The following is a 15,154-nucleotide window of genomic DNA, read 5'->3' as shown; positions in this document are numbered from 1 at the left end:
AAAAGCTCCTCTGCATGTAGGCTCTTTGGGCCATCCTATCTCTTGAAGTTGTTGGTCCTTTATAACATAATTGGTACCTCTGTGTCTGGCAGAGTCTGCCTTGGATGACCTGGACCTGAATGAATTCGGAGTGGCTGCCCTGGAGAAGACATTTGACAGCAGCACAGTGCCCCACACGAGTGGCATCATGATAGGTACATGAAAGCAACAGAGCTTTCTTTATCTTCTGCCAAGCAGTGTTGCCCAGTCACCTCAGTGGAGCCAGCCCAACAAAGCTCTAAAACCAGCCCCAAAATAGCATTGGTTACAACAGCAGCAATAACAAACTCTGGCAACTGCTGAGCATCTTCAAAGTCAGAGCTTGCCCTTGTTGACTAGCAGAGCTGAGTTCTTACCATTGGGCCCTGGTGTCTTGGGGATGTTTCTTGAGATTGAATGAGACTTGCTTGAGGTTTTTTTCTTCCCCCTCTTCTTTTTAAGTGTGCAAGTAGATTCTAGAAGGCATCTGATACCATTTTTTACAAAACAGGCCAAAGTATAATGGTTTGCATCTTAAGCAGAATAAACTCTCCCTGGTAGTAACACGAAGCTCACTGACCTGGTAATGCTATCCATCTGTCACAGAGTGTCATCATGGTCTGCTGATTTGATTCCTGTAATGTCTGTCTCATTTTAGTATGTGGAGGTAGGCTGAGTCCTCTTCTACCTGTCTCTGACGAGTGTCCAGGGAAAAAGGAAATGTCTCCTAGCTGTCTGGATGTGGTTGCAGTTTCTGGCTACCTTTGCTGTGTAAGACAGGTTTTGAATGAAAGGTGACTTTGATGATCAGAAGGTTTCCAAGGGAACTACACTGCCTGGAGCTGTGCTAAGGTAGAAAGGGCCTTGTGGAAGGAAGCCTAAAGAATATCACTTCCATTTCCCTGCCACAGATAAGAGCCTGATGGAAGAGTTTGCTGTGTATGTCTGCTGATAGCTCTGCTTCTACTACTACTCATCTGCAGTGCCTTGGAGATCTTCCATGCTGCTCTTCCCTCTGTTCACATCAGGTCTGGATGTTACCTGATGATTAAGAAGGGAGATCAGGAGAGCATGGGGAGCAGGGCTGAGATCTCCCTCAATCTTTGAGTGGCAGACAGAATCACAGAATCATTTTGTTTGAGAGACCAAAAATGAGGTTTGGTTGGAATGACCTCGTGTGTGAGGGAATTGTAATGTCTCTGGAGAATGGGCTTTTGTTATCTGGGGGTAAATTCAGGTGCTCAAGTACATCTAAACCAGCTAAAGCTACTCACTGATTTTTTTTTATTGGTTAGGATCATGACACGACCCAGCATTGTTAGTCTTTTTCCTACAGGTTGTTTGGAAGTATTAAAGGCAGAGGCACATGTTTTAAAAGTGAAGTTACTCATTACAAAGTATTTCACCAGGTACCAAATTCATCTTCTCTAGGCTGATAGGGATTGAACTCTGCTCAGAAAACCTTTTGTTGCTTTGGCTGATGAAAAACTAGTCCGTGGCACTCTGGAGGGTCTTAACCTGTGTGATTCCTACAGCCTCAGTGCTCCTCTTAAAGGCTGAGAGGGGAATGAAGCCTGATGAGAAGCAGAGGGAGTCCCAAGGGGCTTAGGAAGGAGAGAGGGAAGCTAACACCTTCTGCTCTGACCTCCTGCGCTGTGCTCCGGCCCATACTTCATGGTCACACATAGCCATCCTCTCTGTGTGTTCTTTGTCCAGGTGGGAGTTTGCTGCAAAGTTCTGCTCCTGTAAATATCCCCGGCTCCCTTGGAAGCTCTGCCTCCTTTCACTCTGCCTCTCCTTCTCCACCGGTCAGCCTCTCATCGCATTTCCTCCATCAGCCCCAGGGACACTTAAGCCAGTCAGAAAACACATTCCTGGGGACATCAGCTTCTCATGGATCATTAGGTAAATGCACAGTGTGTGTGTCCCATGTACATGCCTGTCTGTGCCATGTAAGTATTTTCTTTTAAGTTGGCTTTACTTTTGATGTGTTCTTTCACTGCTGCCCATTTGTACCTCTTCCCCCATGAGAACAGCAACACGCTAGAAACTGCTTTACCGAAAACCAGCTGATGCCTTGTGGACGAGGGGACAGTTTCCTTTACTTCCCATGTTTCTAGGCTGGGAAAAAGGGACAGATAGGTTAAGTGATTTGCTCTGATGATGCCTTTCTGGGGAAAAGAGCTCTGCCTTTTTCAGCCACTAGTGCTGTGCAGAGGCTTCACATGAAGTTCAGAGCTGAGTGTCTCAGCTTTGCTCACTGAAGACAGGGTTTGCATCTTGCCCTTGGGACTGTTGTAGGTCATATTGATGCCTGGGAGCTCTAGAGCAGGCTTGGGTCATTGTACTTTTGATCCCTGTTTGGCAAGCTACAGTTGAGTTTGCAAAAATTCAGTGTTCCAGCTTTGTCCCCTTGGCTCCTTTTATATTTTTTATTTTTTCATTTGCACTCTTGAGGATTTCTTTCCTGTATGTGGGACTGAAGTGAGGAGAAATTGCTCTGGAGCTTCAGTTGGGAACTGAGAGGCCAAATCTCTTTTATTATCAGGATTACCTTGGGAAGTAAAAGCGAGCTCAAGGCTACAGTGACTCTGGCTCTGCTCACTTCTGCTAGTAAATGTTTGTTCCCTGGATTGATGCTAGACATAAATGCTGCTTCAGTCTTGAGATACACTTTAATATTCAGCTTAACCTAATGAAATGATGTCATGCTCTTGTAATCTATTTCTGCACGCACTTACCTGTGTTACTGCATCCCTTGTTTGCATAGGCCAAACCATGCTTCCCTGCCTTGCCTTTGCTTTTTTGTTTGGCTTTAGCAGCTTTTACAGTTACTGTAACAACAAAAAACAGACATCAGAGGGTGTCTCTGCTGTTAATTAGTGGTGTGGCTGGCTGTTCATCCCAGATTCAATAAGAAAGGGAAAACTTGCTGATAAGGCCTGCTTTTAACTGCAGAAGAAATAAGCAAAGCAGTTTTATGTTTTCACTGTGTAGTTACACAACTAAAACCCCAAAGGACTGCAGGAAATGCAGAAATGCATTTAGATACTGCATTTTTAAGGAAAAAAAGAACCAAACATTATTCTTTTGATATGAGCAGGCCATTTTTGTTGAAGTTTTGACCAAGATATTTAAAAACCTAGCAGTTGGGAACCTGGAATTTATTCCCTGTGACTTGCTGAATGCACATAAGTTAGTGTGTAGTGTCTGTATTGCTGCTTATTTGTCTTACAGTTGAGTTACAAATACCTAGTCCTGGGCTGGTTCCCACTGTGCTAGATGTGAAACGTGCTGAGAGGCAATCCTGGCCAAAGAGCCTTGCTGCTTCCAGCATGAAACAAGCAGGTGGAAAGAAGCAGTAAAAAAGAAATGATGAGATGAGCTTGGTCAGCGTCGTGGCAAGATTTGTGGCTTGCCAGCATGCTGCTTAGTGCTGAGTTCCCCTTCAAGAAAACTGGAGCTTTAAAAAGCAAGTGTGGGTTGAGGTTCCATGAAGGCTTCTTGCTTTCAGCTGAGCATGCTTCAGAGCTGATCCATGGTAAGTGGCCTGAGCCGGCAAGGAGCCCTTGTTGCTCTCTTGAACGACTTGGTGCACCTGAGCCTTTAGTGAAGACAAGTTACTGTTTTTCAGCTGTTTTCTTGCAACTGTTTCTGTTTCAGTTGGCATGAAATGGCAAGTAGGTGGTGCTGGGTTAGCCCTCACTGAGTTGTCCTCGGCCCCAGGCCTTGTTTGCAGACACAGCTCAGCTGCTGTAAGGTCAGAATTAAATGCAACTAGGATAGTCCAGACCCAGTGGTGAGCATCACTGAATGAAAATGGCTCCTACGTCAAACTGGAGTGTGTCTGTGTGCACAGGAGTCCACATCACTCAGGAGTTTGGGCTCAATATGAGCTTTTCCTTCTAGTTCTTCTCTGAGGGCAAAGTGTGAATGCTTACTCTGAGTAAAAACATTTTTGTCCTTAAGAGTACAAGGAAAGAGTCACTTTTGTTCACAACTACTGCTTTGCCCCCTAAGCCTTGAATTTCTTCCTGAAAAGAGAAATTATTAGAACAAGCTAAAATAGGGAAGTGGTTAATTAGTCTAATTCCTCTGGCTTCATGCCAGAACTCCGCAGGGTTTGAAGCTGATGTCTACACCTCCACCTGTTTATGAACAGGGTTTTCCAGTCAGTGCTGTTCCTTGCATATGCAAACAGTAGTGGTGTTGGTGTGTTCTGGTCTTACTGGGAAGTGAGACTGCTTTCTGAGCACCAAGCTGAGTCAAAAGCAGAAGTTTTCTTCAGGTATAGTGTGAGAGGAAGCTCCACCTGGGTTGGCTGCATGAACTTGTTCACCAGTGCTGTGCTGCACAGGAAAGTGGACAGGCAGTAAGCACTTCAGAGGCTCCCTGTGAAATCCAAGCTGGCTGTCAGCTCTGCTCTAAAATCAATGCTTCTAAAAACAGCCTGGTTTGAAAGTTGCCTCCACTCAGTTTCTTGAGTTCTTAGGCCATTAAAGATGAGGCCTAATGGTGTGAATCTTCCTTTGTAAAGCCTTTCTGTGATGGACTGCTGGGACCTGGGGATGAAAGGAATTCCTGAGATGATCTTTTTCCTATGCACACTTTTTTTAAATCCTGGATTTCACAGGGGTAGGGAGGAAATGGGGAGATTGCCAGCACGTGTGACATAACCCTCTCTATTTCCCTGTGAAACAGGTTTAAATGGGATGAACAGCAGCATATGGGAACACTTTGCTTCGGGGAGTTTTTCGCCCAGTACCTCACCTGCATTTCTGTCAGGTCCAGGTGCTGCGGAGCTGGCACGGCTACGGCAAGAGCTGGATGAGGCCAACGGCACAATAAAGCAGTGGGAAGAGTCGTGGAAACAAGCCAAACAGGTACCTGGGGCAACTCCTGGGATGAGGGATTAGGGAGTGTGCAGGAGTTAGGAAGGTGTCAGCCTTTGAGGAGAAGCTTTCTGGATGCTGAGGTGATGGGAAGAGCCATGGGTTTTACAGACAGATTCTCTAAGCATTCTTCCACTTGACTGAATCTCTGTGCCTGATGGCGTCAGATGCTGGAGGGGCAAGGCCAAGTGTCATAATAGGTGCACTGAACTTCTTGACATTCTCCTAGACCTGCCAGTTGACTTAGATCTCTGAGAATTTGCTGGTATGGGAAGTTCATCCCCCTTAAAGAGGTGAGCCTAATAGGTAGAACCATAGCTCAACCAGACAGGCCGTCTGGATTGGGCAGCACTTTGAAGCAGAGCTCCAAGGATGTTTTAGAACCGGGGAACAGGACACACTGGACAGAACACATTCCTGGTGAGGAGTGTGTGGAAATGGATATTTTTGCCTGGGATTTTCTTTTTGGAGGCTGAGTTTTCAGACTGCTTCTTCATTGCCCTCTTTGTTGGAACTCTTAGGCTTGTGATGCTTGGAAAAAGGAGGCAGAGGAAGCAAATGATCGCGCCAACACAGCTAACATGGAATGTGAACTGGCCCGGGAGCAGAGGGAAGCCTTGGAGCTGCAAGTGAAGAAACTTCAGGAGGAGCTGGAGCGGATCCACACAGGCCAGGACCCTCAGTTTCCACGCTCCTTCTCTGACCTGGAAACGCTCTCCCTCTCTTCGCTTTACACCCTCCAGAAGCAGCTGCGGGCAAACCTGGAGAAAGTCGATAAGGTGAGTGCCAGGGTTGGGCAGGGCAGGGCTTTGCTCTCTTTGCTCCTAGGGCTCACAGCTTTATCCCCTTTTAGTGCAGCCAGAAATCGGAAAGCTATTAAAGCAATTCCATGTGGATGTTGCCAAAGTGAGTTTTATCCAACTTACAGGAAACTACCACATGATCTTCAGTTTTGGGCTCTTCAGTTTGAGGGGCAGGGATCTGCTGGAGAGAGTATGTAGCCCAGTGGAGGGCTACATGGATGATTAGGGGACTGGAGCACTGCCTTATGAGGAGAGGCTGGGAGACCTGGGGCTTTTTAGTCTGGAGAAGAGAAGACTGAGAGGTGGTTTAATAAATGTTTATAAATATCTGAGGGCTGAGAGTTGGGGCTGGGGGGGACAGGCTCTGCTCACTTGCTCCCTGTGATAGGACAAGGAGTAACTGGTGTAAGCTGCAGTACAGGAGGTTTCACCACAACAGAAGGGGGAAGTTCTTTACTGTAAGAGTCTCAGAGCACTGGAACAGGCTCCCCAGGGAGGATGTGGAGTCTCCTCTGGAGACTTTCAAGACCCATCTGGCATTCCTCTGTGACAGATCATGCAGTCCTACTGTGGCAGGGGGATTGGACTTGATCTCTTTGGGTCCTTTCCAGCCCCTAACATCCTGTGATCTTCTTGCCTAAAGTGAAGAGTTTAAGTCAGTCCAAGCTGTTACTGTGTTGATCTTAAAAGACATGGATGCTTTGCTGCCTTGCTTTTGCTTCAGCAGGTGAACAGGACAGCTGCAAGCCCTCCCTCTGCTGCCTCCTTACAGGACGGCCCCTTCTTTGCTTTTGTGGCTTTAACGTTTACCTTGTGCCCTGTCCCTCTCTCTTGCAGGCAGTATTTCAGATGCAGTCAGTGAAATGCCTTAAGTGTCAGGAGGAGAACCGGGTGGTATTACCGTGCCAACACGCAGTGCTGTGTGAAACCTGCGCCGAGGAAGGCGAGTGCCCCATCTGCCATCCCAACAGGCCCCACTCTCTCCAGTCGTGACCTTCCAAGGACACTTTGTTCTAATCATATCCTATAGAACTTTTTAACTTTATACAGACCTACATATATATGTATCTGTGCATATATATATGTATGTGTCTCTAGAGATGTATATACGTGTGTGTGTGTGTGTGTCTGTGCATGGCTGTGTATGGCTCTGGGTTCACACACACACACATGCACACAGACACACACACACACATACACATGAGACAAAAATTTAGTTGCAGAGCACTTTTTAATATTTTACAACCCGTATCTAAGCTGCCCCTCACCCCTGCCCCACTAATTCTTAACTCTTGAGGAACTTTGAGAGCTGTTTTTAATACAGATCAAAGGGCCATTTGCAAAGAGTGTGTGTTTCTCCTCTTTTCTATTTAGATGATAACAAATTTTTGACTATTTCCAGAAGGATTTAGAGTGGGCAAAGAGGAGCTTCCATGTGCTTTCCAGGGGAAGAGTTGAGATCATGGGGAGGATCGAGGTGGATTGAGAGGACTTGTTCATGTCCTTGGTTCTCCCTGCTCTTTGACCCAGCTTGGTTAAAGCCGTCCTCCCTGATGGAAGCTCTGCTGGGTACCTGCCTGGTGGGCCTCTTGTTGCCCAGCTCTGAATGTGCAGGAACTTTGTCTGTCATTTAAGCAGCAAAGTTCAGTTTTTAAATTTTTTTTTTACACTCTTTGTATATTTGTATGAAAAGAATAAAAGAGGGAAAAATTATTATTATTATTATTATTATTATTATTGGACCTAGAGCAAGCCGAGCCCCAAAATTCAGTGACTGGTGGTCATTGCTGACACAGCTGACAAGTGCCAGGTCTGAGCAGCCTTAGAAGTACCACCCTTGTGTCAGCTAAAGCCCTTTAGGAAGGAAACATGGATGCAGAGGTTGGTTCTCTCCAGCCACCCCTTTCTGTGGTGGCTGCCTAGAGACCGTATCAGACCAGATTCAGTTTGATTTAGCCACAGGGACCTGATTCATAGTCACTGCTGCAATGCCTGAAACAATCCAGATAGTCTGAGGATGCTTGAATGGAGTCACTGTCACCTGTGTCAGCACCTCAAGGGTGGTTTGTCGGACTGCTAGGTCCAGAAGGCTTCATACTAGAGGTCTTGTATGCCTGTGGTGACAGAGAAAGCTCAGCATGACAAAGTAGTGCCACCAGCTTAGACCTGTCCAGCAGCTGAGCTTTCCTGTGACCACCTCCACAATGTGTCCACTGGATCTGTACATCAGGTAGGCTGCAGTAACCTGCTGGGATCTCAACCAAAAGGCCACTCATAAGACTTAAACCATTTACATTTTGCACCAGGGACGTGCTGCCCCCTCCCTGACCTGGCAAAGCACTGGAACCTCCAGCAGCCCACTGTTGTAGGAACACAGAATTTTTACTGGAGCCTCTCAGAAAGCTTCATATTTAATGCAAAGACATAATTAGGTTTGCTTCCATAATTCCACCTTTCCTTTTCATGGAAAGGGTTAATATGCATTCCCAGATGATCTCTTAAGTGCAGCTCTGTGTAGTTCTGGTTTTGTTTTTTAATGTTTTTCCCATTAACTTGTTTTGATTTTTTTTAATGCCTTCCCCCCCGCCCCCCGTGTATTTTATTGTAACTAGCATCCATTTTTCTTTAAATTCTATTTTATTTTTTAATGGAGAGACACTGTTGAGTGACTATTGTGGCTATGTTGTTTGGTTATAGCCTTTGAATGTCTGTGCCATGGGGCAGCTCATCTGCCTTGGTCTGATCTTAAGGAAAGACCTTTTAATAAAATACATCAACTTTTTTTTTTTAATTTTTTTTTTTTTTTTAAGGGGAAAAAAGTTTAAAAGGAAAAATAAACCAACAGGAAAAAGAAGTGTGTGGGGGGGAGGGGGGGAGGGAGGTAGGAGGAAAAAAGACCAATTAAAGTAAAAAAACTACTAAAAAAGTTTTTGTACCTAACTTAAATCATAGGAAATTAAAAGTCTTGATTCAGGTATTTTAATATTTATGAGAAGCAGAGCTGATCAGCCTGGTTTGGCTCTTGGTTTGTAACACTTTTCTGTTCGCCTGGTGGTTTAGCTGCTCTCCTGCCTCCCTGGAGGACTGCTCAGGAGGAGGCTACCTTTGGCCAGCCCTCTGTTAGCCAGAGCTGCCCAGCACCCGGCTGCATCCCATTCCCACAGGGGCTCTTCGCTTTGTCCCTTCTCTCCAGGTGGAATTTCTCCACTTGGTGGCAGCTTACAGTGGGACTTCCAGTAGCAGGGTGATGCAGAGCCTCAGAGGAGAACATATTTGCCCTCCGTTTCTCTGAGGCCACATGGCTTAGGCAAGGGAGGTAGAAGGAAAATTCCAGAGCAGAACAAACACTTTTTTTTCCCCCTTTTGAGTAAAACAATTCCTCTGTTTTTATAACTTACACTGAAGGACCAAAGAATTCAAAACTTCACCTGTTTGTGGCCCTTAAATTTGAACTTTGCATTGCCACACTGCACTCGTGGCAGAGCAGCCTGAAGGAATTAGCCCTAGCCCCTTCTCTTGCCCCCCAACAACCCCAAGGTATCTCGGCACTCTCTTTGCACAAGCACGTAGCCTGTTTCTTGCTTTCCTCTGGTTCTTCAAGGAACACTTCCTAAATTTAGGTTTTTATGAATTTGTTTGCTGCTTTAAAAGAGAAAGGAGCTATCTGAAATGTGAATTACTTTTCTTAAGCATCAGATGGAAAAGAGAACTTCATCTTCATCTATTTTGTGAATATTTTTAAGGGGCCTCTTGCATGACAATGTCACAACCATGTGAGGTGAGAGCAGGGGGAAAGGGCAGCGTTTCTGACCTGCTCCAGCACTTGTGACAGATGAACTGTAACCACAGCACTGCATTCGAGGCTGAAAAGTCTTTGGTCAGCTTCTGTGTGCTGTAAAAAGAGTCTTGTTGAGGTGAACCTGGTGCTAATAACTCCAGCCCCTGTAACCAGCTGTCAGGCTTCCTTCTGAAGCAGGAACTCCCTTTTACAGGCCACGCAGTAACACACCAGAACTGAGGGGGCATTTTTTCTTTGGCCCAGTCGTGCTTCAAAATGAAGTTTTGGTCCACAAGGCTCCTTGGTGAGCAGCCCAGCTGGCTTGTAGCTGAGCAACCATGAACACGGCTGGGTCCTGCCTCCTGGTGCAGACTCCTTATTGGATAATGACATCTCCCTCCCCAGGTTTTCTTGGGAGCTTTGGAAGCGTTGACCTCGGTGCAGGGTGGACACTTCTGAGCTAAGAGCTGGAGGAAGGGAGTCATAATTGAGTTGTGAAACCACAGTATCTTAAAGGGCAATTAACTTCTAAATTATGATGGAAAAACAATCTAGAAGCAAATGGCTTAAGACAACACTATCCTGGGTAGATAGATACCAAAAAAGCAAGGCTAGAGCTGTAGGTGATAGCCAGGAGCTGAAGAACTTTGGCATTGCTTTGGGCTAACAGGACCACTTCTAGATCATCTCTGGCCTTAGATGATGTAGCTGCATGCCAGCTGTGGCCAAGACTCGGTGGCACAGGAGGGAGCTGGGGAGAGTCTCAGAGGTAGAGCACAACGTTCTCCTTGAGCAGATGCCCCACCTCCATGGGGGGTTGGGAGCATCACTGCAGCTGAACCCCTGCCTGAAGAGTTTTTATACTTTCTGTGCATCTCTGAAGCTGAACCTGAGCCACTTGCAAGGCTTGTGCAGCTGAGACAATGAGAAGTCCTTACCCTTGTGAGGAAGCCCAGAACACTGAACGGACTCAGTAATTCACTGCTGTTCCACCAGCCTCTGAACCTCCTCTTCCTTCTTTTGACCTGCCCCCCCCACTTTATCAGAGAAGGAAGAATATTACCAAGTGTTTTCCTCCAGAATTCCAATAATCCTTGGAGCGATGGCCAACAGCAATCTCGATGTTACTGATGTTAAACCCTAGTATCTTAAAGGTGAAGTATTCCTGCAAACTAGCGACTGCAGCGGAGAGGTTTCTGGGGCTTCCCCCACTCCGTAGCTTCCACTGTTAAAAATAAATACAGTATACATTAATAAAATTTAAAACATAATAATACTACTACTACACACTGCAGTATTTTATGGTGGCAATTCTGGACCGGGGCTCTTCCTCCCCAGGAGGAAGGGTGCTGGGCAGAAGGGCCCCCTCAGTGTAGAAGTTGGCAGAATGGTGATCGGTGGTGGTGTGTAACACGTGTTGTTGATTCCATGTATAGAACTGTGATTTCAGCTGTCGTTCTCTCGTGCTCTGTAAATATGTGTTTTGGCTGTCAGAAACCTGGTTTAGACTCTTTTCTTGGCAGAGTGAATTTGCATGTGGGGCTGGAAAGAACTCAAATCTGTGTCACAGTTTCCAAGGGCAGGATGGATAATTTTTTTTTTTTCGTTTGTTTTTGGTTGTTTTGTTTTGTTTTTTTTTTGTTGTTTGTTTTTTTTTTTTAGAGGACAATAAATTTTTATTTTTTTGCTAAGAAAAAAACCAAACCAACCTGTACTAAAGCTGTGTGTGGTGGGGGTGTGCGTGCCCTGGAGCTGGGGTGGCGGGAGTGGGGGTGTGTGCTGCCCTGCCCTGGGGCTTGGGGAGGTGTGGAGGGCTCTGGAGGGGTGAAGATCTTCAAATAACAAATGGAGTTCATCTCCTTGACCAACTTTTGCCTCTTCTTCCTTTCATGTGACTGAGAATAATTCCTTCCTGAGCTCCCTTCTACATCACACAGAATGTAAGAGGTTGGAAGGGACCTCTAGAGATCACAGAATTGGAAGAGACTTCAGAGATCACCCAGTTCTAACTCCTGTGCTATGGACAGGGGCACCTCACACTAGAGCAAGTTGCTCAGAGCCACATCCAGCCTGGCTTTAAAGCCGTTCAGGGATGAGGCATTCACCATCTTCCTGGGCAACCTGTTCCAGTGTCTCAGCACCCTCCTGGTGAAGAACTTCTTCCTAACATCCAGTCTGACTCTACCCACTTCTAGTTTGGCTCCATGCCCCTCACTCCTTTCACTACCTGGCATCCTCAAAAGTCCCTCAGCAGTTTTCCTGTAGCCCTTTTTCAGATACAGGGAGGCCACAGTAAGGTCACCTCAGAGCCTTCTCTTCTCCAGGCTGAATAACCACAGCTGTCTCAGCCTGTCTTCAGAGAAGTGCTCCAGCCCATCTGATCCAGAGGAGTTACCTCTTGCCTTTATGTTTGAGGAGTAAATGAAGAGAGGGAGAGGCAGTGTGGTGAGGTGCAGTGGGGCAGTGACTCCTAGAAATGGCAAAACCAGAGTAAGAAGGAAAGAGAAAGCTCTGAGAGACCTTGGAGAAGCCTTCAGTGCCTGAATAGGGCTACAGAAAAGCCAGAGGACTGCTTACAAGGGCCTGTGGTGACAAGACAGGTGGCAATAGTTTGAAGCTAGAGCAGGGTAGGTGCAGATTGGACATCAGGAATAAGGTCTTTACTTGAGGGTGGTGAGACACTGGCAGGGAAGTTGAGGATGCCTCATCCCCACGATTGTTTAAGGCCAGGCAGGGTGAAGCTTTGAGCAACTTGAGATAGTGGGAGGTGTCCTGCCCATGGAGGGGGGATCTTTCCAACTCAAGTCATTCTATGAGCTTTAATTCTGAAGCTTTTATCACCCAGATTCTTGGTCTGGACAGAGATTTTTCTCCCACAGAAGCCAGGCTGGGTGGAGGTGAGCTCTGCCTGCTGCTGCTGTGGAACCTCTAAATCCTTACAGCCAGAGTTCCACGTGTTGTGTTGGCACCCAAATGGGCATGCCTTGTATATGGATCCAAGAACTACCTTCTGCTTATGGAGAATGCTTTGAAGGTGCAGCAGCCACGTGCCCTTAGTCCAATCACAGGAAGAATCCAAGTCACTCGATTTAGAGTATTAGCAGTGCCCTAAGATCGACAGCAGTGCCTGCCCCCTCCCCTCTTCTGTCTGTTGCATTGATGAGCCTGGGGTTCCTGCTCACCCTTGCATTTGCTGGCAGCTGGGTTTATGTGCCCCAAGCCACATGCTTTCATCCTAAAGCACTTCTCCTTCTGGTCCATGGGGTTAGTTATGCTCTGATCATTTATTAGCATCATCGAATCCGAGAATGCTTTAGGTTGGAAGGGACCTTTAAAGGTCAGCAGTCCAACCCCCCCCTGCAGTCAGCAGGGACATCTGCAACTAGAGCAAGTTGCTCAGAGCCACAAACAGCCTGACCTGCAGTGGTTCCGGGGATGGGGCATCTGCTACCTCTCTGGGCAGCCTGGGCCAGGGTCTCACCCCCCTCTGAAAAAAAAAAATTCTCTTCCTTCTCTCCAGTATGAATCTTCCTCTTTTAGTTTCAAACCATCACCCCTTGGCCTCTCACAACAGGCTCTGCTCAAGAGGCTGTTGCTGTCTTTCTGTGCAGCCCTTCTAAGTACTGAAAGGCCAGCAGAAGGTTTCCTTTGAGCTTTCTCTTCTCCAGGATGAACAACCTGAGCTCGCTCAGCCTGGAGAGCTTTCAGCCCTTCCATCATTGTTGTCATCTCCTCTGGCCCTACTCCTTGTCTCTCCTGTGCTGAGGACTCCAGAGATGGCTCTAGGACCAGGTGAGGTCTCAGCAGAGAAGAGCAGAGAGGCAGAATCCCTCCACACTGCTAGATATCAGCCTAGGAGAGGGCTGGCTCCACGCTGGCAGCACATGGTGCCAGCTCTTGTCCAGCCCCTCCAAGTCCTCACAGGTCTGTTCTCCATCCACTCATCCCTCAGCCTATGCTGATACCAAGGACTGCCCCAGCCGTGTAGAACCTTGTACTTGGCCTTGTTAAACCTCATGAGGTTCTCACAGGCCCCCTTTTCCCTGTGAGGGATACGATTGCTCCTGTGGTGGGAGCAGAGACAGCTGCCCAGAGCTGAGCAAAAATGAGCTAAATAAAGCAAAACCACTTTGGCTAACAAAGTGGGAACAGCCTCAGCTCAGAGGGCAGCCCATGCCACCTGCTCACCAGGGCACGCTGGCAGTGAGGGCAGTTGGTGAGGGGCAGCCCAGAGCAGGTCAGAGCACAGTGATTTTTAAACAGCTAAGGGCACAGCCAGAGCCCTGCCTTAGCAGATGCACCTGGGTGCTGGTGGATGCCAACACCGAGTGAGCTGCCAAGTGCAGGATGGGGGGTTCCCCCTCTCTCCCTCTCTCTCTTTCTTTCCAGCAGCAGCTGCACTGACCTGGCTGGAGCCATACCCCGAGGCAGTGCCACCTCTGCACCGTGCAGAGACCCTTCTCCAGCGGCTTATTTCTCTGCAGGGCAACAAGGGGTGAGGGCAGCTGAAACGAGTGATTTAAGCCACCAAATGGCTTCCTTGTGAGCCAGCACTGCCTTAATCCCTCCTGCCGTGGCTTCGATTGAGCCTGGCAATGTCACACAGATACCAAAGGAGCTTTTTATACCTACCCCCACATCGAGGGCTTGACCTGAACTGACCCAGCGGCTGCTCTGCCCACCGAGGAAGCAGCTGGTGCTTGGGCACCCGGGAGGGGGGGATGCTTTTAATTCCCCAGGGCATGGCAGCTCCCAGGGACCTTCCACAGCTCCAACACAAACACCTCCTTGCAGGGTGGGGGCAGAGGGAGCTCCAGATTTCGTCGTTAGCAATAATTGCAGCGAAAACAAGCAGCCACCCCCCCAGTAAATAGCAACCACCTGCCCTGCTGGGCATTTGTGCTGTGCCACCTGCCTCACCCCACATACAGTGCACCCCGAGGAGCTGCCCACTGCTTTATGCTGTAGCCCAGAGGAACCCAGGTCCCTGGCACAGGCTGGAGGCAACGCTGGCGACCTAACCTGCTGTGACCAGGCTCCCAGCAGCCTGAAGCTCTGTGTGGTTTGGCTGATGGAGCTGCATTGATCTTTGTTGCTGCCCAGGCTCCAGTGGGCACCTCAGGGTTGATGTGCTCAGTGGTAAAATACAAACTCAAGCTTGTTTTCTTTTTGCACAATTTAAATCAGGGAGAGGAGGGGAAAGCAACCCCACAGCACAACAGAAAAAAAGCCCCTGACTGGCTACCCAGGGAAGTGCCAGGTCCTGAGCTGGCAGTGCCAGGCTGGGGAAGGATGGCTCCTGCTCCCTCTCTCCCAGCACTGTGCAGCCCCTGGGGACATAGCTGCCTCTTCCTTTTTCCATCACCAAAACATCAGCCCCTGCCTGTTACAAAAATCCTTTAGTGATGTCTTTTAACTCCTCCAGGGCTGGGGACTCCACCACTGCCCTGGGCAGCCTGTTGCAGGGCTTGACGACCCTTTTGGGGATGAAATTGTTCCTCACGGCCAACCTAAACCTTCCCTGTGGCATTTCCTCTTGTCCCATCACTTGCTATTTAGGAGAAGAGACTCACCCCCACCTGGCTCCAGAAGGTCTTCCCTCAGCCTCCTTTTCTCCAGGCTAATCAACCCCAGCTCCCTTAGCTGCTGCACACAGGACTTGT

General features: G+C 47.9%; 1 protein-coding gene across 7 annotated transcripts in view; it reads left to right on the top strand.

Annotated features, from left to right (window-relative positions):
- UNK (unk zinc finger) overlaps positions 1 to 7,426 on the top strand; it is a 42,734-nt gene extending 35,308 nt beyond the window's left edge. For 4 of the 7 annotated variants that reach the window (XM_064151014.1, XM_064151009.1, XM_064151012.1 and 1 more), the window contains 5 exons: positions 93 to 194; positions 1,735 to 1,923; positions 4,720 to 4,901; positions 5,432 to 5,689; positions 6,551 to 7,426. In XM_064151014.1, coding sequence (XP_064007084.1) covers positions 93 to 194; positions 1,735 to 1,923; positions 4,720 to 4,901; positions 5,432 to 5,689; positions 6,551 to 6,706 — 887 coding nt within the window. In that variant the 3' untranslated portion in view covers positions 6,707 to 7,426. The remainder of the gene's footprint in view (positions 1 to 92; positions 195 to 1,734; positions 1,924 to 4,719; positions 4,902 to 5,431; positions 5,690 to 6,550) is intronic. The other 3 variants (XM_064151010.1, XM_064151011.1, XM_064151015.1) reach the window with 3 other exon arrangements.
- Positions 7,427 to 15,154: the final 7,728 nt, after the last annotated feature.

This window comes from Pogoniulus pusillus, chromosome 11 (genome assembly GCF_015220805.1).
Source record: "Pogoniulus pusillus isolate bPogPus1 chromosome 11, bPogPus1.pri, whole genome shotgun sequence".
Classification (NCBI taxonomy): Eukaryota; Metazoa; Chordata; class Aves; order Piciformes; family Lybiidae; genus Pogoniulus; species Pogoniulus pusillus.
This window is presented reverse-complemented; position numbering and strand designations above follow the sequence as displayed.